We start from the raw sequence: 24135 nt of genomic DNA, 5'->3' as shown, positions 1-24135 counted from the left end.
AAATCAACAGAAGAGACCCACTGTACCATTGTTAATGGTACATATCATTAACAATCTTATTTCTTAAAAAGGTATTTAGAAAACTAGTAGTACTTTTTTAAAGAAGCTATAAGACTGTGACAGACCAAGAAAGGCTATTGTATTTGAGTCTAAGTGACAATATGTGCTCAATAACTTCTTGTTACAGTATTTTGATAAATGCAAATGTTTTATTAGAAATAGAAATTCACCTATCATGTCTTCATAAATGGATATTATATGCAATGTACTATATTACTGCCCTTTCCAACAAAATATCTGGACTGAGAGTTTAGAAAGTTTTGTATACCATTTTGACAATGAATGATTTGAATTTTTAGAAGTTTTCATTAGGGTGACACTGAAAGTTCTCTGGAAGGCATATGGGCCTACTTTCTATATGCCTGACTCTTCAATGTCACCCACACTCAGTAAACAGATAGTGGTGCTCAGAGATACTGAAATAAGATGAATCTATCACCATGGTGATTATTTGGTACAATCTTATTACTCCATGAAATCATTTCCATACATCTAACAGCTTTTAAAAACACTACATCATAATTTAAGGTTTTGTAGGCTTTCATACATTTTTCTAAAGTTTTATAAATATTCATGTGTTTTCTCTTTCCCTGAGTGTTCCTAAGGTTTGGTATTTTGTTTGCTTTTATATCATTCTCCTTTCTATGGATACCGAATGGTGGCATTCCTTAAAATTCAACCCCAAGTCTGCTTTTTATCTTACTGTACACTTATTACCAAGGCAGTGTTGCTGTGTCTGTGACTTTCATATCTTCATTCAAATGACCCATGAACTCCATTTCTTCCTGAACTACAAAACTGAAATTCACTGCCTACTTGACATTTCCGCTGAGAGCACTCAAAAACACTACCTCATATTCAACACGTCCAAAACCAAACAGAATCTTCTCCCATCTCTGTGTACCCTGCCCTCTTTTGTCATGCTTTGTTTTAGAGAATAGCACTCCTTTAAGATTGGTTGCTCCAGTTGGAAAAAGAAGGACCATGTTGACATTTTGCTCTTCTTACATTCTCTCTCATATCTATTCATCACCAAGCCCTACTGTTTTTTAATTCAAAATGTTACACAAATTCATCTACTTTCCATTTCTATGGCCTGCTATATAGGCACACCATCCTAGCTGTTCTCCCTGTGTAGGAAAGCTAACAATAGCAATAAAAATCATAATGATCATATAGGAGAGCAACAATAACAAATATAATTATTATGCTGATTTATAGTATTATATTCAAATACTAATTGCATAATATTTATAGGTTCTATTATATCATGGAATTTTTAAAATGTTGTAAAATTATGTTTATCCTGAGTCAGATATTATAGTAATCTTTAGTAAGTAACAGTATTTTAAATGATACATAAAGTTTATAAGTAGCCATAGGATATCATGTGATATTTCAATACACATTGCATTATACATTGTTCACATCAGGATAAATGTAATCTGTCTCCTCAAACAACTATTTATAGTGAAAACATTAAAAATTTTCCTCTACACTTAAAAATTACAGATGGAATATCACTATTATCTAGCATTACCCTAATAGCACCCTTGACCTTTCTCCTGTTACCTCCTACCCTTCATCAACCTTTCCCCATTTCTTCCTTCTGCCTATACTCCCCAGCCTGACAGTCACCATTCTACCCTCTACTTCTATTAGACTGTGTATATGATAAGAGTCTTATACTACTTGTCTTTCTGTGCTGACTTATTTCATTTGATACAATGAGCTCCAGTTTTAAGCACATTGCCTCAAATAAAAGGAATTCATCCTTTTGTGGCCAGGTAGTATTCTACTGATATAATTCAGTATTTCATTTATCTAATCATGAGGAGATGTGCACTTAGGTTGTTTCATCTCATAAATAGAGCCACAAAAAACACAAGATTGTAGAACTCTCTTCAGCACTATGATATACTTTCTATGAACATACACCAGCTAGTGGGTAATGGTCACTTTTAACAATGATCTCATAATATCACAAAAGTAACCCAACAAAAAGTATTATCATTCTCCCATTTTACAAAGATACTAAGATTTATACTATGATGCCCAATATGGATTGACTATCATCCTTTTTTTTTTTTTTTTGAAGTCCTGTAAGGTCCTCAGTGTAGATTTTATTGGTTTTGTTCCATATTGTTTTGATCAATTCTATTATACCTGATGATATAGACAACTCAATTTGAAAATAGCAAGAGGCACAATGGTAACCACTTTTGATCACCTGGTATTCTACTTTTGTATCACGTGCTATGCCCACCCTTATGTTTTAACTGACTCTGTTTTGCTTAGTCACATTTGTTCTTATTCTCTTCAAAAAAGTAATAAGAACCGTGAGAGTAATAAAACCCTAAAAGTCTGATTGTTACTGTTAAAAAGAGAGGAAAGTAAGGGGGACTAAGGGATATAACCTCAGGTATGTTCGAGAGTGGGACGGAAAACCGTATAACTGAGCTTTTGTTGGATCATTGAACAGAACTGTCTCCAATTCCACTGTATCAATGTTCACTCTATATGCTTTAATTTAGTGATATGGACAACTGTTTCTGGGAAGATAATGTGTAGCCTGTTAACTGGTGATTTCGTACTGTATATATTTTTTTCTAGAAATACTGTATTATTTGTACCCTTTTACTGCATTGTTTTTTTATGTCCTTTCTTTTTTTTTCTTCTTCTCTCTTTAAATAAAAAGAAGAAGAAGAAGAAGAAGAAGAAGAAGAAGAAGAAGAAGAAGAAGAAGAAGAAGAAGAAGAAGAAGAAGAAGAAGTTGGGTCTGGTGATATATGCCTGTAATCCCAGTACTGTGAGAGTTTGATGGGGGAATTGCAAGTTTGGGCAACTGAAAAGCTTAATGAAACTCTGTCTCTAAAGAAATTGTTTAAAGGTTAGAGGCTGGGGATATATCTCAATACCACAAAAAACATTTAAAAAACATTTTGAATCTGAAAATTAGTCCAAAATGAAATATCCAGCAACCTGGAGAAATACTTAAATCAACCAGGGCCTTTTGGGGAGAAGAGTGAAGAATTCTCAGAAGAGAATTTCTTAGACTCAGATACACATACTAACAGACAAGCAAAATCCACAAACCTAGAAAACAGTGTGAAAATACAGTTTAACTTGCAGAGAGAGCAGTGTAGAGGAGACTTTGTTAGCTATGACTGAAACCAAAGGCAGTTTCCTTCAAATAAGGCAACAAATGTTTGCTGTTGAAAGGTAAATGAGATGACCAAGAACATAATAAATATTAAGTAATGTTCTAGTTTTGAACACTATTGTAGAGGTCTACATGCATAACAAAGTATTTCTTATCTCCTTCACTTTCTTGCGTATCCTTGCAATAAATGCCTTTCCATAAAGTTAAAAAAAATAAAGATACTAGGATTTAAAGATATTAACTTACCTGTTCACTTAATTACAGTATTTCATACCTCTCAAGTCACAATCTCTAACCCCCCAAACACACAAATGCACACATGGACACATACGCACAACCTATCACTCCTCGCGCTACCACATTAAATACATTCAGTGTTTCTCAAGGGTCTTAAAATAAAATTGATAGTCATGACCAACTCCCTCACTTTACCCCACAGTGGTTTCATTGACCCAGCTACAACATGGCTCTTAGTGCTCTAAATCCTCCAGAGTCCTTTCAACTATAGGGACTTTCATGTCTTGGCTGCTTTGCCTGGCATAGAGTTTCCCTTCCTCCAAACCCCTCCCAATTCCATTCCTTCATATACTGTGCTCTTCTCTTTCAGGAAACACATTACTGACTGCATTGTGAAGCTTTCTTCCATCAAATGCATCATAATAGAAAGTTGTAAATGTGTATAATGTTCACATACATTTCTGATTTTAATTAATGTGCTTCTTCTAAACTTGATTGTAAGTTCCATTGGGAAGAAGTTGCAACTTTTTATTAAGTATTTTATTGTAGGCACTCCAAAAACAATTACTGAGTAAATGAATGTATGAAAAATAACAGACTATTGGATCCAAAGTTTCAAATGACTTTTCATAGCAAAGACATGTTAGAGAAGTGAGCTGTGATTCCAGGCAAGAGGCAATAAGTCACAGTGTTTCTTGCAGTTTATTTCAGTGCTTAGTATAATGTGTGCACACAAAGTTATTCAATTAATGCTCTCTGGAGGAAGAGCACTATTGGAAGGTCTGTTTTCTGATTAATATTTAAATCTACAGCAAAGAATTTTTATAAGAAGGTTAGCGTAGTTGGCAGCATCATTTACCCTGATAGGTAGACAGATACCTGGAAGCACTTGCTTCAAATAATAAGGTTTACAAAAAATTCATGTGCATAATCAAGTAACTGACTATAATGACTGGATTTAGAAATAAAGGATGATTAAATCCTTTACCTGATTGACTTCATGTTTTTGAGAGTACAGAAAGTCAGAAGGTTATATCAATTTAATTAATGTCATATCCAGTCTTATATTCTAATTAAGCAGGTAATACATATTTGCCAAATACTGCAAAAACATTTCATCACAAGTTCAACATTGCCCTTTCCTTTGAAAAAGCAAAGCGCACAAGAAAAACAAACATAAACCAAAACTATGCAGATTTTGTTTTCTGTTGAATAAATTTTGTTTGCCCATGAAGCTGTCATTTTTATTCTACTTGATCCGTATTTGAAACACAAAAATTTCACCAAGATCATTTCAATGCTTGTGTCATTTTTAAGATTCTGCAATATGTCGCACGTTGTGACACTGTAAATGGAGAGCTCCTAGGGACAATGATTGTATTGAAGACAGATGCCTGCAGTGAAAACTGGAAGCTAAAGCTATGGCTCCAAAGTCCCTGCTAAGATCAGGGCTCCATTTCACCAATGGGAAGGCAAGAAAATATAAGAGATGTATCACAAAGATGAAAATCAATCTTTCTCCAAGGTAAGACTACAGATAAACTCTGAGATGTGTATTGAAAATAGATATAACAAGAAGACTTCTGTCACTGGCAATGGTATTTCACCCCCAAGCTACCAACAGAATTTCAATCTCAACAAAGGGAAAAATAAACAAGTAGGATTACATCAAACTGTAAACTGCACAGCAAACAATCAATAAAATGGGAAGCCAACGCAATCAAATAGTAAAAAAATAATTGCAAGCCACAGGTACAATGGAGGATTAATATATAAAGAACTGTGCATTTTACCAGCAAAAATTTTAAAACAGCAAAATGAGACCCAGACAATTTCATTATTGACAAAAGAACTGACTAGACATTTTCAGAAGTCTTATAAATGGGAAATAGTCATTAAAAATTCTCAATATCACTAATAAGGAGAATGCAAATCAAAGCCACTTTTTTAAACAAAAAGTCAAAAATAAGTATTGATGATGTAAAGAAAAGAAAATACATAATATCAATGAAAATGTAAATTGGTACATATATTGTAAAACATAGCCTTGAGACTACTCAGACTAGAACTGTGATATGATTCAGGGCTTTCACTCACTGGGAGTATATTCAAAATAAAGTCAGTATATCAAAAGGTATTTATATTCCCAATCTCTAGAAGTCTGAACACTTCATGTGATTGATCTGAGCTGCTAATCTAATTAATTTCATAATACTTAAATATTTCACAATGAATCAAGAAGTAAGAGTTCATCCTGAAAAACTTTGAATGTATTTTTTAAAAATCTCTTTCCTGGTAATAACTGTGATCAGCAATGTTGACTATCAGTATTTGCAACTTTACCCATCCATAATTCGTCACCATATCCCTGATACATATACATGATAGTGAAAAACAGATATTGTTTGTTAACTGTGTAATTAGAAATAAAAATGAAATGAAACATAATCAAAGAGGAAATCATCAAGAAACTGTTTTTGAAAACTTGCTAGCAGCAAATTCGTATCTCTAAAAATGCAGAGATTAAAAATGCAAGCCCTTATTTGTTACATTATTATTAAACTAAAAATTAAAATTTATGTTCTGAAGAAAATAAATAATTTAAGGCAATCTACTAAATTATAGACCAACTAGACAGAAAACTAACATATCCAAGACCTTTACCTACATTATTTCTTTCTATCCATATGACAAGCTAAAGAGCATTGCACAGCTTTTAAATTTTTAAAGATTAGATGCCTAAGGCTCAATGAAGTTAAAAAACTCACCCAAAATTAAACAGAGAAAAGCTATGTGATAAAAATTTAATATCATGTGAAGGAATCACAGGCTTTAAAAATATTTTTGAATAATTTTTACTACATTATAATCATTGTATTTTTTACTTTATTATTATATATTGTTAATTTTTATTATGCTGAATTCATAAATTAAATTCTGCAATAAACATATATGTATTGAAAAACTATAGTGTATATTTACAAGGATTTATACTATCTTATTAATGTAAGATAGTAAAATCTGATTTTTGTTATTTTGCTATTACTTTTTCTTTCTTTTCTTTCTGTCTTCCTTTTTTTTTATTTTGCCACATTCAACATTTTAACCAGAACACAAGAGAACTGGCACAAAAACAGACATATAGACCAATATGCAATTATTACATGTTAATAAAAATATAATCATGCCAGAGATATTGTTGAGTGGCACAGTGGGCTTTCCTTGCAAGCATTAGGTCATGAGTTCAATTCCAAATACCAAAAAAAAAAAAAAAAAGAAAGAAAGAAAAAATAGCCCTTAAAAACATAATCACTTTTGCTTCCCTATATGAAACAAATCTAGATTTGTTTAAGGCATCTTACTTATGAGTCAAACCTGGATAATACCAAATAAAGAGCCAATTTAGTTTTAGGGCTTTTCTTTTTAAACTCTCCCATTGAAAGAGCCCATAACAATTTCTTCATTAAAGAAAGTTAAGAGGAAAACAGAGATGCAACTAATGACATATTCCACTAATTTAAAACAAAAGAAAAATTGATATACCGAGACAAAATGAGAGATTTTTTTCTTGAAATTTTATATAAAGAAATTAATCCTGTAAGTCTCATAGAGAAAAAAATCATGTTTATAAACATGCAAAAAACAATACTCATTTTTTCAAATAATTTATAAGCTAAAGTCACAATTTCATCTTTCAAAGAACTTATACTCCAAAATCTTAAGGAAAACATTTTCCATTTCTGGAAAAATATTTTAGAGCTTGATATGCAACAGATGATTCACTGATAAGGATGCTTGTTTTTTTTTTTCCTTACTAGTAAATTTGCAAATTTTACACCAAAATGAAAATGCTCTCATGATCCAAGGTAATAAGAAATATATCTAAAATTTTCTATTCTCCTGCTTCTTAAACACGCCCAATGTTTTATGAGAGTCCTTAGACATTGATCTCTCTTGCTGTTTTTCATATTTCTATTTGTTAAATCACATGATACAGACTTTTAGGCAAACAATCCAAAGAACAATGAATCAAAGAGTTGGTTCTTTGAAAGAATAAAAAAAAATTGAAAACCCCCTAGCCAATCTCATTTTAAAAAGGGAAGAAAAAGCTCAAATTCATGCACAAGGAATGAAAAATGCGAAATCACTACAGACTCTGTAGAAATACAGAAGATCATCAACACCTATTTTTGAAAACCTCTACTCGCATAGGTTTTATAATACAGAAGAGATTGACAAATTCCTAGAAACATATGAAGTATGAAACCTAGGTCAAGAAGATGTAAAACTACTGAATAACCCAATTTCTATTAATGTAATTGACAACGTAATTAAGTCCTTCCCAACAAAGAAGAGCCCTGGCCCAGATGGATTCACTGAGAAATTCTACAAGAAATACAAAGACTTAATGCCGACACTCCTCAAACTCTTCAATGACAATGAAAGGGAAACAATGCTTCCTAAGTCAATTCCTGAAAGCAAATAGCACTCTAGTACCAAAACCTGAGAAAGACCCAACTAAAAAAGAGAACTATAGGCCAATCTCCCTAATGAACACAGATGCAAAAATCCTCAATAAAATATTGGCAAATAGGATGCAGCAAATCATCAAGAAGATCATATACCATTATCAAGTGGGATTCATCCCAGGAATGCAGGGATGGTTCAACATACATAAATCAATAAATGCAATCCACCATATCAATAAAGCCAAAAGTAAGAATCACATGATCATTTCTATAGATGCACAAAAAGCTTTTGATAAGGTTCAACACTCAGTTATGATAAGAACCTTACCAAAAATTGGAATAGATGGTCTTTACCTCAATATGATAAAGTCTATCTATGACAAATCAACAGCCAGTATCATGCTAAATGGCCAAAAACTGAAGGCCTTTACCTTGAAATCAGGCAAAAGAAAAGGATGTCCTTTATCACCACTCCTATTTAACATAGTAATGAAAATCCTAGCCAGAGCAATTAGACAAGAGAGAGAAATAAAAGGGGTAAAGATAGGAAAAAAGAAGTTAATTTATCATTATTTGTGAATGATATGATACGCTACATAGAAAACCCCCAAAACTCCGTTGAAAGACTCCGAGATATAATAAACAAATTCAGCAATGCAGCTGGATACAAAATCAATACTCAAAAATCAATAGAATTTCTATACACTAACAACAAAATCACTGAGAGAGTAATAAGAGAAGCATGCCCTTCACATTAGCAACCAAAAAAATGAAATATTTAGGAATTATTCTCAAGAAAGAAGTGAAAAAACCATACAGAGAAAATTATAATAAACTGAGAAAAGAAACTTAAGAAGATCTCAGAAAATAAAAAGACATTCCTTGCTCATGGATAGGAAGAATAACTATTGTGAAAATGGGCATGATCCCAAAACTGCTATACAGATTCAATGCAATCCCAATCAAAATACCCTAACCATACCTCATAGATCTTGAGAAATCACTCCTAAAATTCATCTGGAACCAGAAGAGACCTAGAGTAACAAAGACAGTTCTAAGCAGCAAGGCAAGGCAGGAGGTATCACAATCCATGACTTGAAGTTATATTACAAAGCAACTGTAGTAAAATCAACATGGTACTGGAATAAAAACAGCCGAAGATTGATGGAATAGATTAGAAGATACAACCACAACTACAAACACACTCAACCACCTTATCTTTGAAGGGGCCAAACATGTTCACTGGAAGAACAACAATCTCTTTAATAAATGGTGTAAAAACTGGCTCTCTACATACTGAAAACTAAGAATAGACTCATGTCTATCACCATGTACTAAATTAAAATGTAAATGTATCAGAGATCTGAATATTAAAACAGAAACCCTAAATCTATTGGAAGACAAATTGGGTAGAAACCTTGAAGATATAGGGGTAGGTAGAGAATTCATGAACAGGAATCAAACTGCACAGGAAATACTTCCCAGAATCAACAACTGGGATCACCTCTTATTAAAAAGTTTCTGCACGTCAAAAGAAATCTGTAGCACAGTGAAAAGAAAACCTACAAACTGGGAAACAATCTTAGTGAACTGTCCCTCAGACAAAAGACTCTGTCTAAAACACATAAAGAATTAAAAAAAACTCAGACCCCCAAAATTCAAAGATCCAACCTAAAAATGGGCATCTGAGATGAATACACAATTCTCAGATGAAGAAATACAAATAACAAATAAATATATGAAAAAATGTTCATCATCATTAGTCATTAAGAAATGCAAATTAAAACCACCCTGAGATTCCATCTCACTCCAGGAAGAATGGCCAGGATCAAGAAAACCATCAACAACAAATGCTAGAGGGGCTGTGGGGAAAAAGGAACTCTCCTACACTGTTGGTGGGAGTGGAGACTGGTACAACCACTGTGGAGGTCAGTATGGAGATTACTCAGAAAGCTGGTATTGGAAGTCCCATTTGTTCTAGCTATTCCACTTCTAGCCATATTCTCAGAAGAACTGAAAATATCATACCACAGTGCTATATGTGCACCCATGTTTATACCAGCACAATTTGTAACAGCCAGATTTTGGAAACAACCTAAGTGTCCATCAACTGAGGAATGAATAAAAAAGTTGTGGTATTTTTATACAATGAAGTACTACTCAGCTATAAAGAATAATCACATCGATATATTTACAAATAAATGGATGCAGCTCATAAGCCAAATAAATCAAACTCACATATATAAATACTGAGTAGTTTCCCTAGTATAAGAAATGGTAAGAATACATAAAAGTATGTGGTAATCATGATTCCCCATTATATTGCTTTGAAGCCTATATAATGTTTTCATTCATTAAGTAGAATGGTTTTATTCTGGGTTGTTTGATTTTATTGTCTGTGATGGCGTGAACAGCTATTTTGAAGAAAACAAGACATTATAATAACTAGTGATGATTTAATATCATATTGTTTTGAAGTCCCACCAAGCTTTTGTTCTGTCTCCATCGGTTTTATCATGTTTTATCTTATTGTATTTTATTATATGTGATAGTATAAACTAAATTTTTTATAGTCAAGGAGATAATATAGTAACCATTGTTTGTTTTTCTGTTAGTTGGTTCTGAATATTCTGTAATACTTTCATTATCTTGAATGGTTTTACACTGTCTTTTAATGTTTGATACTATAGTATATCACGGTATACTCAAATCTTTCAAGGAAAGAGACACTATGGTAGCTACTGTTATGCCAGATTGTCTTGTGGTGAAACACTATGCTGCTTAAATTGTTCTGTTCTTACCTGTGTTGTTATGTCTTCTTTTATCTTAATTTTTTTAAATAAAAAATAAAAAAGATAATATGATATATGGTAGCTATTTTGGATTTACTCTTATCTTGTTTTGAAGTCCTGTATTGTATCCATTGATTTGTTTTTATTGGCTCTGTTCTGTTCTGTTTTGTTTGATGTTACTATTTTGAAGACAAAAAGAGGCATTATGGTAACCACTGTTGATTTCCTATTATCTTATTTTTAAATCCTGTGTCATACTGTCTTGTTTTAATTGACTTTATTCTGTTTTACTTTGCTTGATTTTATTCTCTTTAAAATAAAATTTTAAAAAGAAAAAAAATGAAGTGACACTGAAAATACACACCTCTAAGGGAAGAAAGGCTGAATGGAATTTTAAAAATGTATTTAGATTTATGTTAGAATAAATTTAGTTATATGTTGAGATGTTGACTAGTTCCAGGAATTTGTATAGAAGTAGAAGGCATAGAACTAATGAAAATAGGCTAGCTATGGAATTGTTGATTCAACAGAGAACTAAATAAATAAATGGGAAAAATAAAATGTAATGCAGTTTATTTAGTGAGCCAATCATTTAGTTTCATTTAATTTCTTTACTGGTATATATTTACATTATGCAACAATTACATTCATCATGGAGAGTTGGTATATGTACATGATATTTCTTAATTCTGTTTTTAAACTTTCCCTCTTCTTCCTCTACCTCTCTGCATCTTTTGGCCCCCTTGTTTTATATATATATATATATATATATATATATATATATATAATGATCACATTCCTCTTAGAGATTTAGTGCATGTGGACAGCATTTCATAATCCCCTACTCTTTTAAAATCTCGTTCCTCTCTTCCCATTTTTAATATATAGCTTAGATTTAAATTTGCTTCTTGCCACCTCATACGAGAGCAGGCATAAACCATAGCTCAGTAAGTACAGAGACTCTTTGTCCAGGCCAGACTTAGATTTTGCCTTAGTGTTGCCAAGTTGTAGCTTCACTGCACGCATGCCTTTTGTAGCTAGAGATGAGTTTGCCCGTATTGGCAGTGTACAGCTCTAGGAGGCAGTGCTCACATCCTATAGTATGAATGCTGCAAGGTGAGTGCTATCCAGGGATCTGTGCAGTATTTAAACACCAACACCGGGAGTAGAGGGCTTTTCAGGCTGCTGTGCAAGGACACACGATGCAGTTGCTGGAGCCTGTAATGAGCTAAAATGAGTAAGCAAAGTAACATTTTTTTCAAAGACTATTGATGAATGTCATTTGCTCAATGAATTGTAGGCTCTGAAGAGAAGTTTAATTGACTAATCCTTCCTAACCTGTAAGATTCTTTGGATCTTAACACCCCAGTGCTTCATTTTTGCCTCATTCTTCCCTGACTTTCAAAATTCTCATAACCTTTCTGCCAAACCTTGAGTATTTCTTCTCTTCATAACTTTCATCGTCAGCTCTTTCCTTCTTCCTTATCAGCTATATTTCCTTTCAGTCTCTTCCATATTTCTTTGTGTTTCTAATCTTTCACTTATTTTGTTTTGTGCTTTGTTTGCATTGAAACCAAAGCCCGTGTATGCTAAGCAAACACCACTGTTGAACTACATCCTCACCCCGTGCTTAAAATTTTTATTTCTCTCCTTCTCCGCTTACAAGCATCCCTGCTGCATCTTTTTCCTTTTTTCTTTCTTCTCTGTCCCAGAAGACAACATTCATCTCCATCTGCTTTCTCAGCATCTATCTACTCCTTCCCCTGTTGGTTCTCCAACTCCCTCTCGTTAATATATGATTTCTTCTGTCCTTCCACTTTCTTTTCTGTATCTCTCCCTACACTATGCATGACGTGCAGGTTGTTTAATGTTCTCTCTGAGACTCCAGACTGATTATGTTCCACTTCTGTGGTCTTTGAGAATATATAGAATGTTTTGAGGATTCCAAATTAATTCCCAACAGCCATGGCATTTGAAGCTGGCATTCTCACTGTGCTTAATTAGATTATAATTTTATAAAATGCGTAGTACAAGCTGATGTATTTTTGTAATATCTATTTCTGCATATAAGACTACCACACCCCAGGCTGCACAATCCTTAATCTCAAATACACATATCTTATTGATTTTAGAATTCTTTTTAAAAATCTTAAAATTTTTTCAAAATTAATCTAAGCACTTTGTCAATCATTTGAGAAAAAAATCCCGGCTTCTGGCCTTGCAATAACCCATTATTATATTTGCAGTAAGTATTCCTCCTGGTACTCACACCCCCATATTTTTGAAACTTACATGATAATTTACACAATGCCAAGGAAGAAAATTTTCCAAATGATTTAATGTATTCTTCAAGAAATTACTATGTAAATCCCAATAGCTGAAGAAAGAAATAATAAATTCATATAGATAAGGACAAAAATATATGAGCTATAAACCAAAAGCTAGATCACTGAAAAAATAATACAAAGTTAAAACATCAGATAAACCACTTAAAGAAAATAAAAAGGGCAAATACAAGTAGAAAAAAATGAGACTGATTAGGAGGTAAACCATAAAAAGACAGTTTATCATAGAAGCCAAATTCTGAACATGAGAATAAGTAACACTAAAAGAAAATATAATGTGTTAAAGCTTACCCTTAAAAAATTGAAAGATCTAGAGAAATTAATCTAGGACTGACACTTGGGATACTTTTATGAGAGACTCTTCAAACAACCAGAACTCAATCTAGCCATGTGTCTGCGTTCTGGTTGAATGCACACCTTACAGAACACCACAGAAAACACACAAAACTGACAATTAACTCTAGAATAAGCATAAGGTACTAATAGTTTGAGAGAGAGTTCTGCTATACTTTAAAAGAATACATCAACCCAAATCATATCCCATATTGAACATCTCAAATTACTTTTGCACATGAAAAGAGATGGAAACGTTTAAGAGAATAGCATTAACATCTGACAAAGATAAAACAAAGCAAACACAATCATAAACCAATCTCATTTAGGACTACTGATGCAAAATGTTTAGCAACACGAACAAACCAGCTGTACGCTACTAAACTTTTATAACTAATAAAGGTTCTCCTTTATCATTATGTTGCTACTTAAGAGACCATCTCAAAACATAGTGACTTATAACTATGAACATCTGCTGCCCCAATTCTATTGGTTGGGCATTGAGGTTGGGAATGGTTCATATTTGTATCGTACCATATTGGCTGAACTCGCTCAGGCAGCCATATCAGCTGGCAGCTGGGCGGCACTGTATGCTCAGTGGTCTCCTAGAACTTTGCTGATGGCTGTAGGCATTGATTCTCATCCACGTGGCCTTCTTGTCCACTAATTTTTACCTCCCAAGGTCTTTCTCTCTTACAAAATAACCTGATCATTACTAATCTTGGACATTTGTCTTACACACATCACCAGTTATAAATCTTCTCTGGAAAAAATGTCTATTTAATATTCTAATCTATTTTTAAAGAAGAGTTATTAGGTTTTTTTTATTTTTAAAAAGTTGATTTTCCATTGAGCTGTAGCTATCCTTATGTGTGTTGGAGTAGAACACTTTGTCATATATATAATTTGAAAATATACTCTCCTATTATGTAGGATGCCTTTTAATTTCATTATTTCATTTGCTCTATAGAAATCTTTAGGTCTGGTATAGTTCAATTTGTTTATTTTTGTTAAGCTTTTAAATCATATTCAATAAACTCGTACAAAGAACAATTCCATGAAGATTTGCCAGTGTTTTCCTATGAAATTTTTATGGTTTCATGTCTTATATTTAAGTTTTTAACACCTTTTGCACTGATTTTTATGTATAGTGAAAGAGTGGGGTCCAGTTTTATTATTTTGTGTGTAGATTCAATTTTCAAATATCATGCACTCGTTTATTCCTTCCTCAATATCTATTCTTGCCCTCCTTGCTGAAGCTCAAATGACCACATGAACATACTTCTGACTTCTGTTCCTTTCCATTAGTATTTACCTTTGTCTTTATGCTTATACTGTACTGTTTCAATTACCATAGTTTTGTAATATATTTGGAAACCAACAATTGTATTGCATATAGTTTTGTTCTTTCTCAAAACTGACTTACATTTTTATTGTTTTTATGCTTCTATATAAAACTAAAGTTTTGTCTCTCTATTTCTTTAAAAAGAGTTTTGGGATTTAGATAGAAATTATATTTAATCAGCAAATCCATGTCATTAATTTAAACACATTAGCAGTATTAAGTTTTTCATTTCATGAATACAGAACAGCATTCATTTGTTTTGTGTTCTTAAGTTTTTTCATCAACGCAGTACATTTTTAGTATATAAGTCATTATACTCTTTGTCACGTTTACTTTGAAGTCCCTCGTTTTTTGGTACTATTATAAGTGTGGTTGTTTTTCTTAATTTATGTTTCATGTAGTTTATTGTTAGTAAATAGGAACACAATTAAATTTTCTGTTCATTTTGGATTCTACAATTTTACTAAATGGTTTTACTACTTCTAAAAACTTTTGGTACTGTTTTTTAGAATTAACTATGTATATATAAGATCATAAATCCACAAATACATATCATCATATTCTTACTTTCTCATATGGATACTTTTTATTCTTATTTCTTAACTAATTACTTCTACTTGTGCTTCTAGCATCTTGTTTAGAAACAAGAATATGATCATTATCTTATTCTTGGATAAAAACTCAGTTTTTCAGCTTTGAACAACATGCTAGCTGTGGACTTTTTATATGTGGTTTTTATTATGTTGAGGCAAATTTCTTTTATTTTTCCATTTATTGACATGTTTGTCATGAAATGGTGTTGAGTGTTTTCAAATATTTTTCCTTATTTATAAAAATGATCATGATCATGATTTTTAATGCTTTGTTCTTTTTTTGATACACCACATTAATTTACTTTTTATTGAATTATTCTTGTATCCCAGAAATGAAAACTCATTTTGCCATGGTATAAACCCCTTTCAATATGCTGGTAGATTCGATTTACAAACATTTTCTTGAGGACTGGGCACCTATAACCATTAAAAATTTTAGCCTATAGTTCCTTTTCTCATTTTTTGTCTTTGGTATTAAGATAATGCTGATGTATTAAAATGACAGAAGTATTTCCTCGTGCTCCCTTTTCAAAAGGTTTGAAAAGTATTTGGTTTATTACTTCAAATGTTTCATAGAATTCAACAGTGAAGCTATCTGGAATAGAGCTTTTCTTTGTAGAAAGGTACTTTGCTTACTGACTCAATCTCCACAGTGATTATTGTTTTGCTCAGATTTTGTGATCTCCTTATGGTTAAGCATTTCTTAGGTTGTGTAGTTCTAGATTTATCCATATCATTTGTGTTATTCAATTTGTTGCCACCTAATTGTTCACAGTTGTCTTAGTAATTTTTGTATTTCTATGGCATCGGTCGTAATGTCCTCTTGCATTTCTGATTTTATTTATTTGAATCTTATAATTTTTATTAGTATTTCCAAAAGCTTACCAACTTTTTTTATTTGTTCACAACCACAGCTTGGTTTTGTTGATACCTTCCACTGTTTCTCTGTTCCCTTTACCTTTACTTCCCTTCAGATCTCATGTCTTTGTTCTGCTAATGTCCAGCTCAGGTTTTTTTTTTTTTTTCTTCATTTTTATATCTTTTTATGTATAAAGTTAGATTGCTTGCACAAGATTTTCTTCAAGGTCTGTGTTTTCCAATAAATTTCCCTTTTAGTACTGCTTTTGCCATATTCATAAGTTTTAGTATGTTACATTTTTGTTCCCTGGATGTAAGAGTATTTTCTATTTCCTTTTGTTCATTTTTGAGCCAGTATTGCGTTAATTTCCAAATGTTTGAGAACAGTCCAATTTTTGTTCTGTTGATTTCTAACTTTATTTCATTAGGGGTTAAAAAGGAAACTTGGTATGATTTCACTCTTCTTAAATTTGCTAGCCCTTTCAAGACTCTCAGGAGAAAGTCACCTGACATTTTAGAAGAGCTTGTATTATGCTATTGTTGAGTGGAATGTTCTGTAAGTATCTGTGAGAACATCTCAACAGTGGCGACCGTGGACAGTGTTTCCACATTCTACCTGACTTCTCCATCCATCATTGATTGAAACCTCCTACTTATGCCTGTCTTTTGTTTCCTTTCAACTTCATCAGTCTTTGCTGCATATATCTAAGTGCTAATACTAGCTGCATATATATTTATAATTGCTATAACTTGTTAGTGGCTTGATTCTTTTCTCATTAGGTAATGGTCTTTTTTTCATACCAATGTCTATTTTTTGATATAAGTATAGTTACCTATGCTCTCTTGGTTAACATTTTGCATAGAATATCCTTTTGCATTCCTTTAACTCTATCCTAAAATCTAAAGTGAACTTCTTATATAAAATGTCAATATATTTCTAATAAAGCCACTTAGTGAGTGTAAAATATTATAGTCCTAATAGCCTCATGAGTAAACTGATAAATACTAAAAACAAGACAAAAAACGGAGGTGGTGGTGCACAATCACTATTATTAAGCAACAGAACACATTTGAGACAGTAAAACAATATGAGGAAAAAAATAAAAGTACAATATCAAGAGAAAAAACAAACTGTCACTGATGAAATTAGGAAAAAACTTCGGTAAATTTACTAAGCTATATAAGGTATAAAACTAATATGCACACTATAATAGGCTAGAATACATATAAGGAACACACAGGGAAAAGCTATATTTAAAGAAAGTTTATATTTGGAACAAAACAGATAAACTATGTTGTAATGAATATACTACGAAAAATATAAGGCAAATATGAAAACATAAACATTACTGAAGAAATCAGAAGAAATTCTGAATAAAAGTAAAAATGTCATAAGGATAGAGATGTTAATTATCAAATCATGGGAATGTTAAGGTTTTAAAATTAATTTAAAATTTCAAAATGGTGTGAGTATATGAGTCATTGCTAGAATTAGGCAGCATTTAGAAACAATACCTTTGTTCTCAGAGGTCAAAGCCCAAATGTTTGACCATTCTCGTATATTTCTGACTGAGATATAAATTTGCATAGTCTTCTGAAAGTCAATTTGGCAATATCTCCTAACAATACAAAGTCATATACATGTTAACTCAGCAGTCGCACATTTGAATATTATCTTGCAGGTATCCTCCCACATGGAGAAGAAGAAAGATTGAAAAGATTACATTTTGTGGCTCTTTCTATAGCAGCAATCTAAGACAACCCAAATGCTAACCAGTACAAAACTGGTTAAATAAATTATTCTAATTCATGCTAAGGAAACATCTTGTGTCATTAAACTTGATAATGATGATAGAAATTCCTGTTTATGTGATGAGGTTAAATGAAAAATTACAAGTGTAAGTAGTATTTTAATATGCTATCTTTCGTGTAAAAATGGAGAGAAATTAAAAAATAATTATACCATTATAGATTTGCATTTTATGACTACTTTATATGTATGCATTTTATAGACCCAGCAAGGGTAAGAGGAATTACTGATGCTATTTCCTAGGGCAGGAAGGGATGAAGGAAAAGCAGGCACGTGAAGGTCAGGGAGGTTTGCACGCTATGCTTTTGCAGTATAGGACTCAGATGCACATCTCATGAAAAAGCGTGAGAGAACGTGGTAGAAGTATTTTTAGCAAAAAAAAAGATGAAAGGATATTAAAAATTAAAGAAAAGTATATAATATATTTTAAAGTATTTAAAGACTTTTTAAATTCATCAATAACACTAGGTGGTAATTACAACAGGGTAAGTGATTTTTCAGTGAAGACTTTCATATTCATCTAAATTACTTCTCATTTATGGAGGGGAAACAATGTATTTTTAAAAACTTAGTAGATATTTTAAAAACCAAAATATTTTAGTCAATTGAAAAATAAGTAAGTACCTAAGAAAATATATGTTTAATAATATAAGTAAAAAATACTGTTAATTCTAAATCTATAGGTGCATTATTAGCAGCTATTTAGAACAGCTAAGACTACTCAGTGAATTCAGTTCCTCTGGTCCAGAAATAAAATATTTAGATGGTAAGACCACACAAAGGCAAAACCAGTCAAATATCATTTTGAAGCCATGGACAAAATACAGAGGATACAATTTTTTTTTAAAAAAAGGAAATCAGGAGAGGCAAAATAGAAACCAAGCACAATCTAACAACTATTAATTGCAATCTAACACAAACACATTGCTAAAAAAGCATCCAAAAATGAATGGTTCAAAATATCATGAGTTCTGATTTTGTCAAGAAAGGCTGAATAAAATACAGAGTCTGAAAAAAAAAGATATACACACTTCAGCAGTTTGCTGTACTAATAAATGTCTGAAAGCTAATGGACACCACTTTGAGGGTCTCTTTTAATTGTAGTGGTCAAAGGTAACCTGTATGAACCTCATGAGGTCTCAATAAATTTATACAAGGTTTTATACAAGGTTTTCTGGTCCTGATGTATACATTTTTTGGCAGACTCTACATAACATAATATAGTCCTTAAATAAATCAGGCTAAAAAACAAAACTTTAAACATTAAACAAAGCTTTGATGAAAGCTTTACAAATGTAAAACATAGCCTGTGCAATACACCAACAGAGTGATTTTCATCCACCTTTTAATCTGCTGGAAGACAGTCAGTATAGAAAATATCAAAGTATTTAATTGGTAACAAAGATTCTAAGAAGCTGAAGAAATTTCTAAAAATATTCACTTCAATAAATCGATCATAAGTACAAAGCTTTCTGAAATCATTAGATATAAATTTAAAGAAATTTTAAGGGACCGAAATATAAAATACAATAAATATCTTCATACTTACCACTTGTTGGAAGCTCATTATATTCAAAATTCTAAAATGCTTTAAATATACATTAAATATTTATCCACATTTATATGTGTACAGGAAATACAACCTTCAAATTTTGAATATCAAATGAATTTTTCATGTAATATAATTCCCACAAGAATTAACTTTGCTTTATATTATATAATATCTCTTTTATTCTTGAGGAAATAGTTTTTGAAAAGGTAGTATCTTGCTCAGGATAAACTATTTAGAAGGTAAGATAGTCAAGATTGGCGTTGAAGAAGTAAAACTGAATTAAATAATGACACGTTACTATCTGTAAGTCGTGATAGTACTTGACTTACCTTACAGTAAAATGTAGAACTCTCTTCTTCGTGGACCCTTGTCTTTTATTTAGATATTTCATTTGATCCTCCCTGACTGCTGGTTTCTTCAAATCAAGCACACAGACATCGAGAGGTGGAAACAAGAGTTTGGCAAGTGCGTTGGCAACTCTCCATCCAATGTACTTGGAGAAAACCTCCTCCTTTGCATTTGCTGGAACTTTCGTACTGTATCTAGTGAAAGGGTCCCTCCGGTCATTCAACTCAGCCTGTTTAAAAAAAAAAAAAAAAAGCAACCGGTGTAGATAGAATTAATGAGAGGAAAATGATGTTATTATTAAATAAAGTATAGAATGCATGTTCACTTTGTATTAACATTGTATTTTTCCTGCTAAATAAAAATTATCTTTACATAAAAATGCTTTCCACAATGATTTTAAAAATCAACAATACTTAATCAAATAAACAATATCTGTGTGTCCAACCTTGAAATTTTCAGTATGTAACAGTAAAATTTACATTTCAGATACTTGCCACACAATAATTTCATAAGTACTTATAAATTTTTTTAGTAAGAAATGAAGCAGTCATTTGAATACACACTTTATTAAATCAGACATCCATTTTTCGTGCACAATTGAAGCTTTTATTGAAATGAAAAGGATATTTGTATTATCAAAATTTTTCAGTAAGAAAGTCTTTTTAATTAGTTTAAATTGAAGATGCTATAGAATTTAGATTCTCGTTTCTTTAAATTTATTTTTAACTGATATAAAAACATGATCAATGTGTGTATTAATGGAGTACCATGTTATGTTTCATTACATAAATTGAATATATTCTAATATCAAAAGAGTACAAAAACTTCCAGAATATTTAGATAATCTTTATTTTTTGTATTTATTTTTGATAACGTTCTTGACTAATTTTTGGTTACTTCTTTTTAAATGACAAAAGGCATATTTTATTTAACTGGAATTATAAATAACAAATGAAGATATAAATAAAGTGCCACAGATTATAATTTTTTAAATATTTCATTATGTTTGTAGCGGAAACTTTTTCTCCTAAATAAGTTGGATGATGCCTATTTTCATTTATATTTTTTAAAAGTTTATTGAACATTATCCATCTTCATGTAGCTTATTACTAGTGAGTCAAGATTCATTTTAATTATGCATAAATCCAATCATAGATGGATTCATAGTCCATGAATCCATAATATAATCCAATCAATATAGATGAAAAATGTTTTTCTGCATATGAACATCTAACTTAACCTCTTAGATATTTTAAGGTGACCTGTGGCTCAACTAAATTACTGCTGAAAGACTGACTGTTGAATTATCTGAGGAAATTAAAGTGAAACGATGAGTATAATACACTAGGTTCTCATTATGGAAACTAGGCAGAAAACAAACCAAATATACGTTACTATGAAATCTAGAGCGAATAGGAAAATATAACATGAAAAAAACTTAAAAGGATAAAATAGAGACTTCCATGAAGATGACAAAGTAATGAGCAGCAGAGAAAGGGCTTCTAGGAGATTTGCTGTCCAGACACTATAGACTACAGCAACATGAGGAAGAGGAGGAGGAGGAGGGAAGTGGGTTGCCTGGACCCAGGAAGGTCTGATGTGCAAACTGAGGGCTACAGGAAGAACCAAAGAGACAAACTTCAATGAAGGAGGAGGATGTGGCAGGCACTGCTTTGTCCCTGAGCCTAGACTTCCTATCTGGGAGGGGCAGCTCAAACCTGCAGATGTATGGTGACTATTGGTAACCATAGAGGTCACCACAGAAAGATCTTGAAGAGGCCAAGTGAGCTCAGAATGCAGAGAAACTGCTGACTCCAATTAGTGGCTCCCAGCTGCCTTTGATTGGCAGCAGGTACCTGGACCACTGTAGGCTCAATGGGTCTGGTTCCAGCCACATGGCAGAAACCGGTCTGAACTTCAGTGGAAATAAATGTGCAGGGTCACTGCGACTATGAACGACCCTGCTGTTGGGACTAATTAACACAGATCTGGACTCTGCCCATGGCGTCTGCCAGTGACATCGGAGACACACCTTCAAGTGCAATTTTGTTTTATTCTTTCCATTTTTCTTGGTTTTTTGTTTTTTCTTCATTATTTGTGCTTATTTTTATATGAATATGGACATGATTTCTAGTTTTTTGTTGTCATTGTGCTCTGTTCTTGGTTTCTTTTCTTTCTTTTCTTTTCTTTCTTTCTTTCTTTCTTTCTTTCTTTCTTTCTTTCTTTCTTTCTTTCCTGTGTGTAATCTTCTCAGTTTCTTAAAATTCGTGTGATCCTTCTTTGTTCTCCAGCCTTGCTTCTACTCCCTGCCCTCTTCTTATATTTCTCTTTTTCCCCCTAACCCATTTTAAATTTTCTCCACTGAGGGTAAAATTGCAATATTGAGGACATATTTAATACATACAATTTTCTTATTCATTTTAGATCTTGTTATAACCACAAATGTAGTTCCTACAGTTAAAGGTGACAAATCAATAGTTATTCCAATTTTCATTTTCTAGGCTGTTTGATGCTATTGTCATGCTGATTTTACCATTTTAGCTAAAGTGACGTAATTGTTCTAGCCAGTTGTTTTTCCTGGTATATAATGCCTGAGATTGTTTAAGTGCCATAAAAAACACTACAGGCCAGTGCAAAGAACTAGGGGTTGGCCAATAGGCAGTAACTTCTAAGTCCCAATAACTTAAAAAGACTCAAAACCCAAAAGCCAGCTACATCTAGAATACATCTCTGAAAAGTAGTCACTTCCTAAGGTTTCTAACTACCAGCAATAAAGCTGCTCACCAAAGGTTATTTGCAAGCATCAACCCAGGAATTAAACTAAAAAAAAAAAAAAAAAAAAAAAAAAAAAAAAAAAAAAAAAAGAAGTAGAAAATGAGAAGACACTTCAACAAGATACAACCCCAGACATCCAGCTAACAAAAGACAGACCCAGAAGGCAATATGGTTGAGCAATTCAAAAGCCTCCCTCCCACTTAGACTCTGAAGTGGTAATAGCAGAAGTAACAAAGCACATGAACGAGGCTCTAGAAAAAAATCAAATCAGAAGTAATTTGAGAACTACAGAAATGGTGACTATCATGAAAGACATGCTCAGTGAAGTTAGAGCAGATACAGATTTAAAACAAAATAGAGAAGTTAGAAAAATGATGGTAACCACAAATGCCCCACACAGGAAAGAAATGGAATAGATCAATGGATTCAAACGGATATCCAGGAGACTGAAAATTCCTTTGGAAGTATAAGCAGCAGAATGAGCCAATGTGGGGACAGAATCACAGATTTAGAACACAGGATTGTGTTTAATGATAATGAAAAACAATTTCTTAAAAATAGCAAGGGATCACAAGAAATCATTCTACCACCTACTAGACAAATATATAAAACTTTGTCAATGAAGAAATAAAACATTAAAAAGGTGATACCATACAAGTCTTTATTCTAATATATAACAATTCAGAGGCTTAAATGTCATCTGTACATCGACTTATATCATGACATCTTAAGAGTAGATTTGTAGAAAATACCAATTATTACACATTACAATAGATTTCAAGTCATAAATTTCCTATTTAGGCTGCCAATGAACTTCTCAAACTCTACCTTCAATCACATGTAAATATTTACATTTTTATTAGGTATCAGTCTTCCTATTTTTTAGTATGATTATGTAAGCTCTCAAGTGTTTCTTTAATATTGCATTCCTGAAACCCAAAATTTATTAAGAAGTAAATTTAAACTTCTGATACCCATATTTAGTGATATAAAGGGACCTGACCTAATGATACAGGATACCATAGTTTTAGATCTGCTCATTCAGATGGCAATTTTCTCCAGGGAATTGCTACAGAATCCTCCTAGAAACTTTAGGTTATAGGAACAGGGTTTTTCTTATAGAGTTACTTATGTCAATGTACTTTAAGTACATAGTTTAATGTGCAGAATTAAAAAGTCTTGACTGAAAATGCTTAAAAAGCTTTGGTTATGCATGGGCTAAGATATTTAATCCATGAGTTTCCAATTCTTTTAATAAAAGACTACATGAGATGTTCTTTAAAATCCTTCTTGAGAATCTCCAAAATTTGCTATGTGCAAACACCAAAAGATAGCATTCAATTAAATATGAAGAAAAATTGTCATAATTTCAAGTATTTACCTTTCTACAGTATCACTGTATTTGAGACAGGAAAAAATATTTCCTATTCACAGTGCATAGCCTACTTTTATATT

At 32.1% G+C, this 24135-nt stretch overlaps 1 protein-coding gene across 1 annotated transcript in view; it reads right to left on the bottom strand.

The window, feature by feature from the left end:
- The window catches only part of Tmem232 (transmembrane protein 232), a 201397-nt gene that overhangs the window by 82765 nt on the left and 94497 nt on the right, over nucleotides 1-24135 (bottom strand). The window contains exon 11 of the mRNA XM_063235601.1: nucleotides 19887-20134. Coding sequence (XP_063091671.1) covers nucleotides 19887-20134 — 248 coding nt within the window. The remainder of the gene's footprint in view (nucleotides 1-19886; nucleotides 20135-24135) is intronic.

Source organism: Cavia porcellus, unplaced genomic scaffold (assembly GCF_034190915.1).
Source record: "Cavia porcellus strain 051 isolate PalLab524CR breed Dunkin Hartley unplaced genomic scaffold, mCavPor4.1 scaffold_2, whole genome shotgun sequence".
Classification (NCBI taxonomy): Eukaryota; Metazoa; Chordata; class Mammalia; order Rodentia; family Caviidae; genus Cavia; species Cavia porcellus.
The sequence above is the reverse complement of the archived record's forward strand: the minus strand, read 5'-3'. Positions and strand labels throughout refer to the sequence as shown.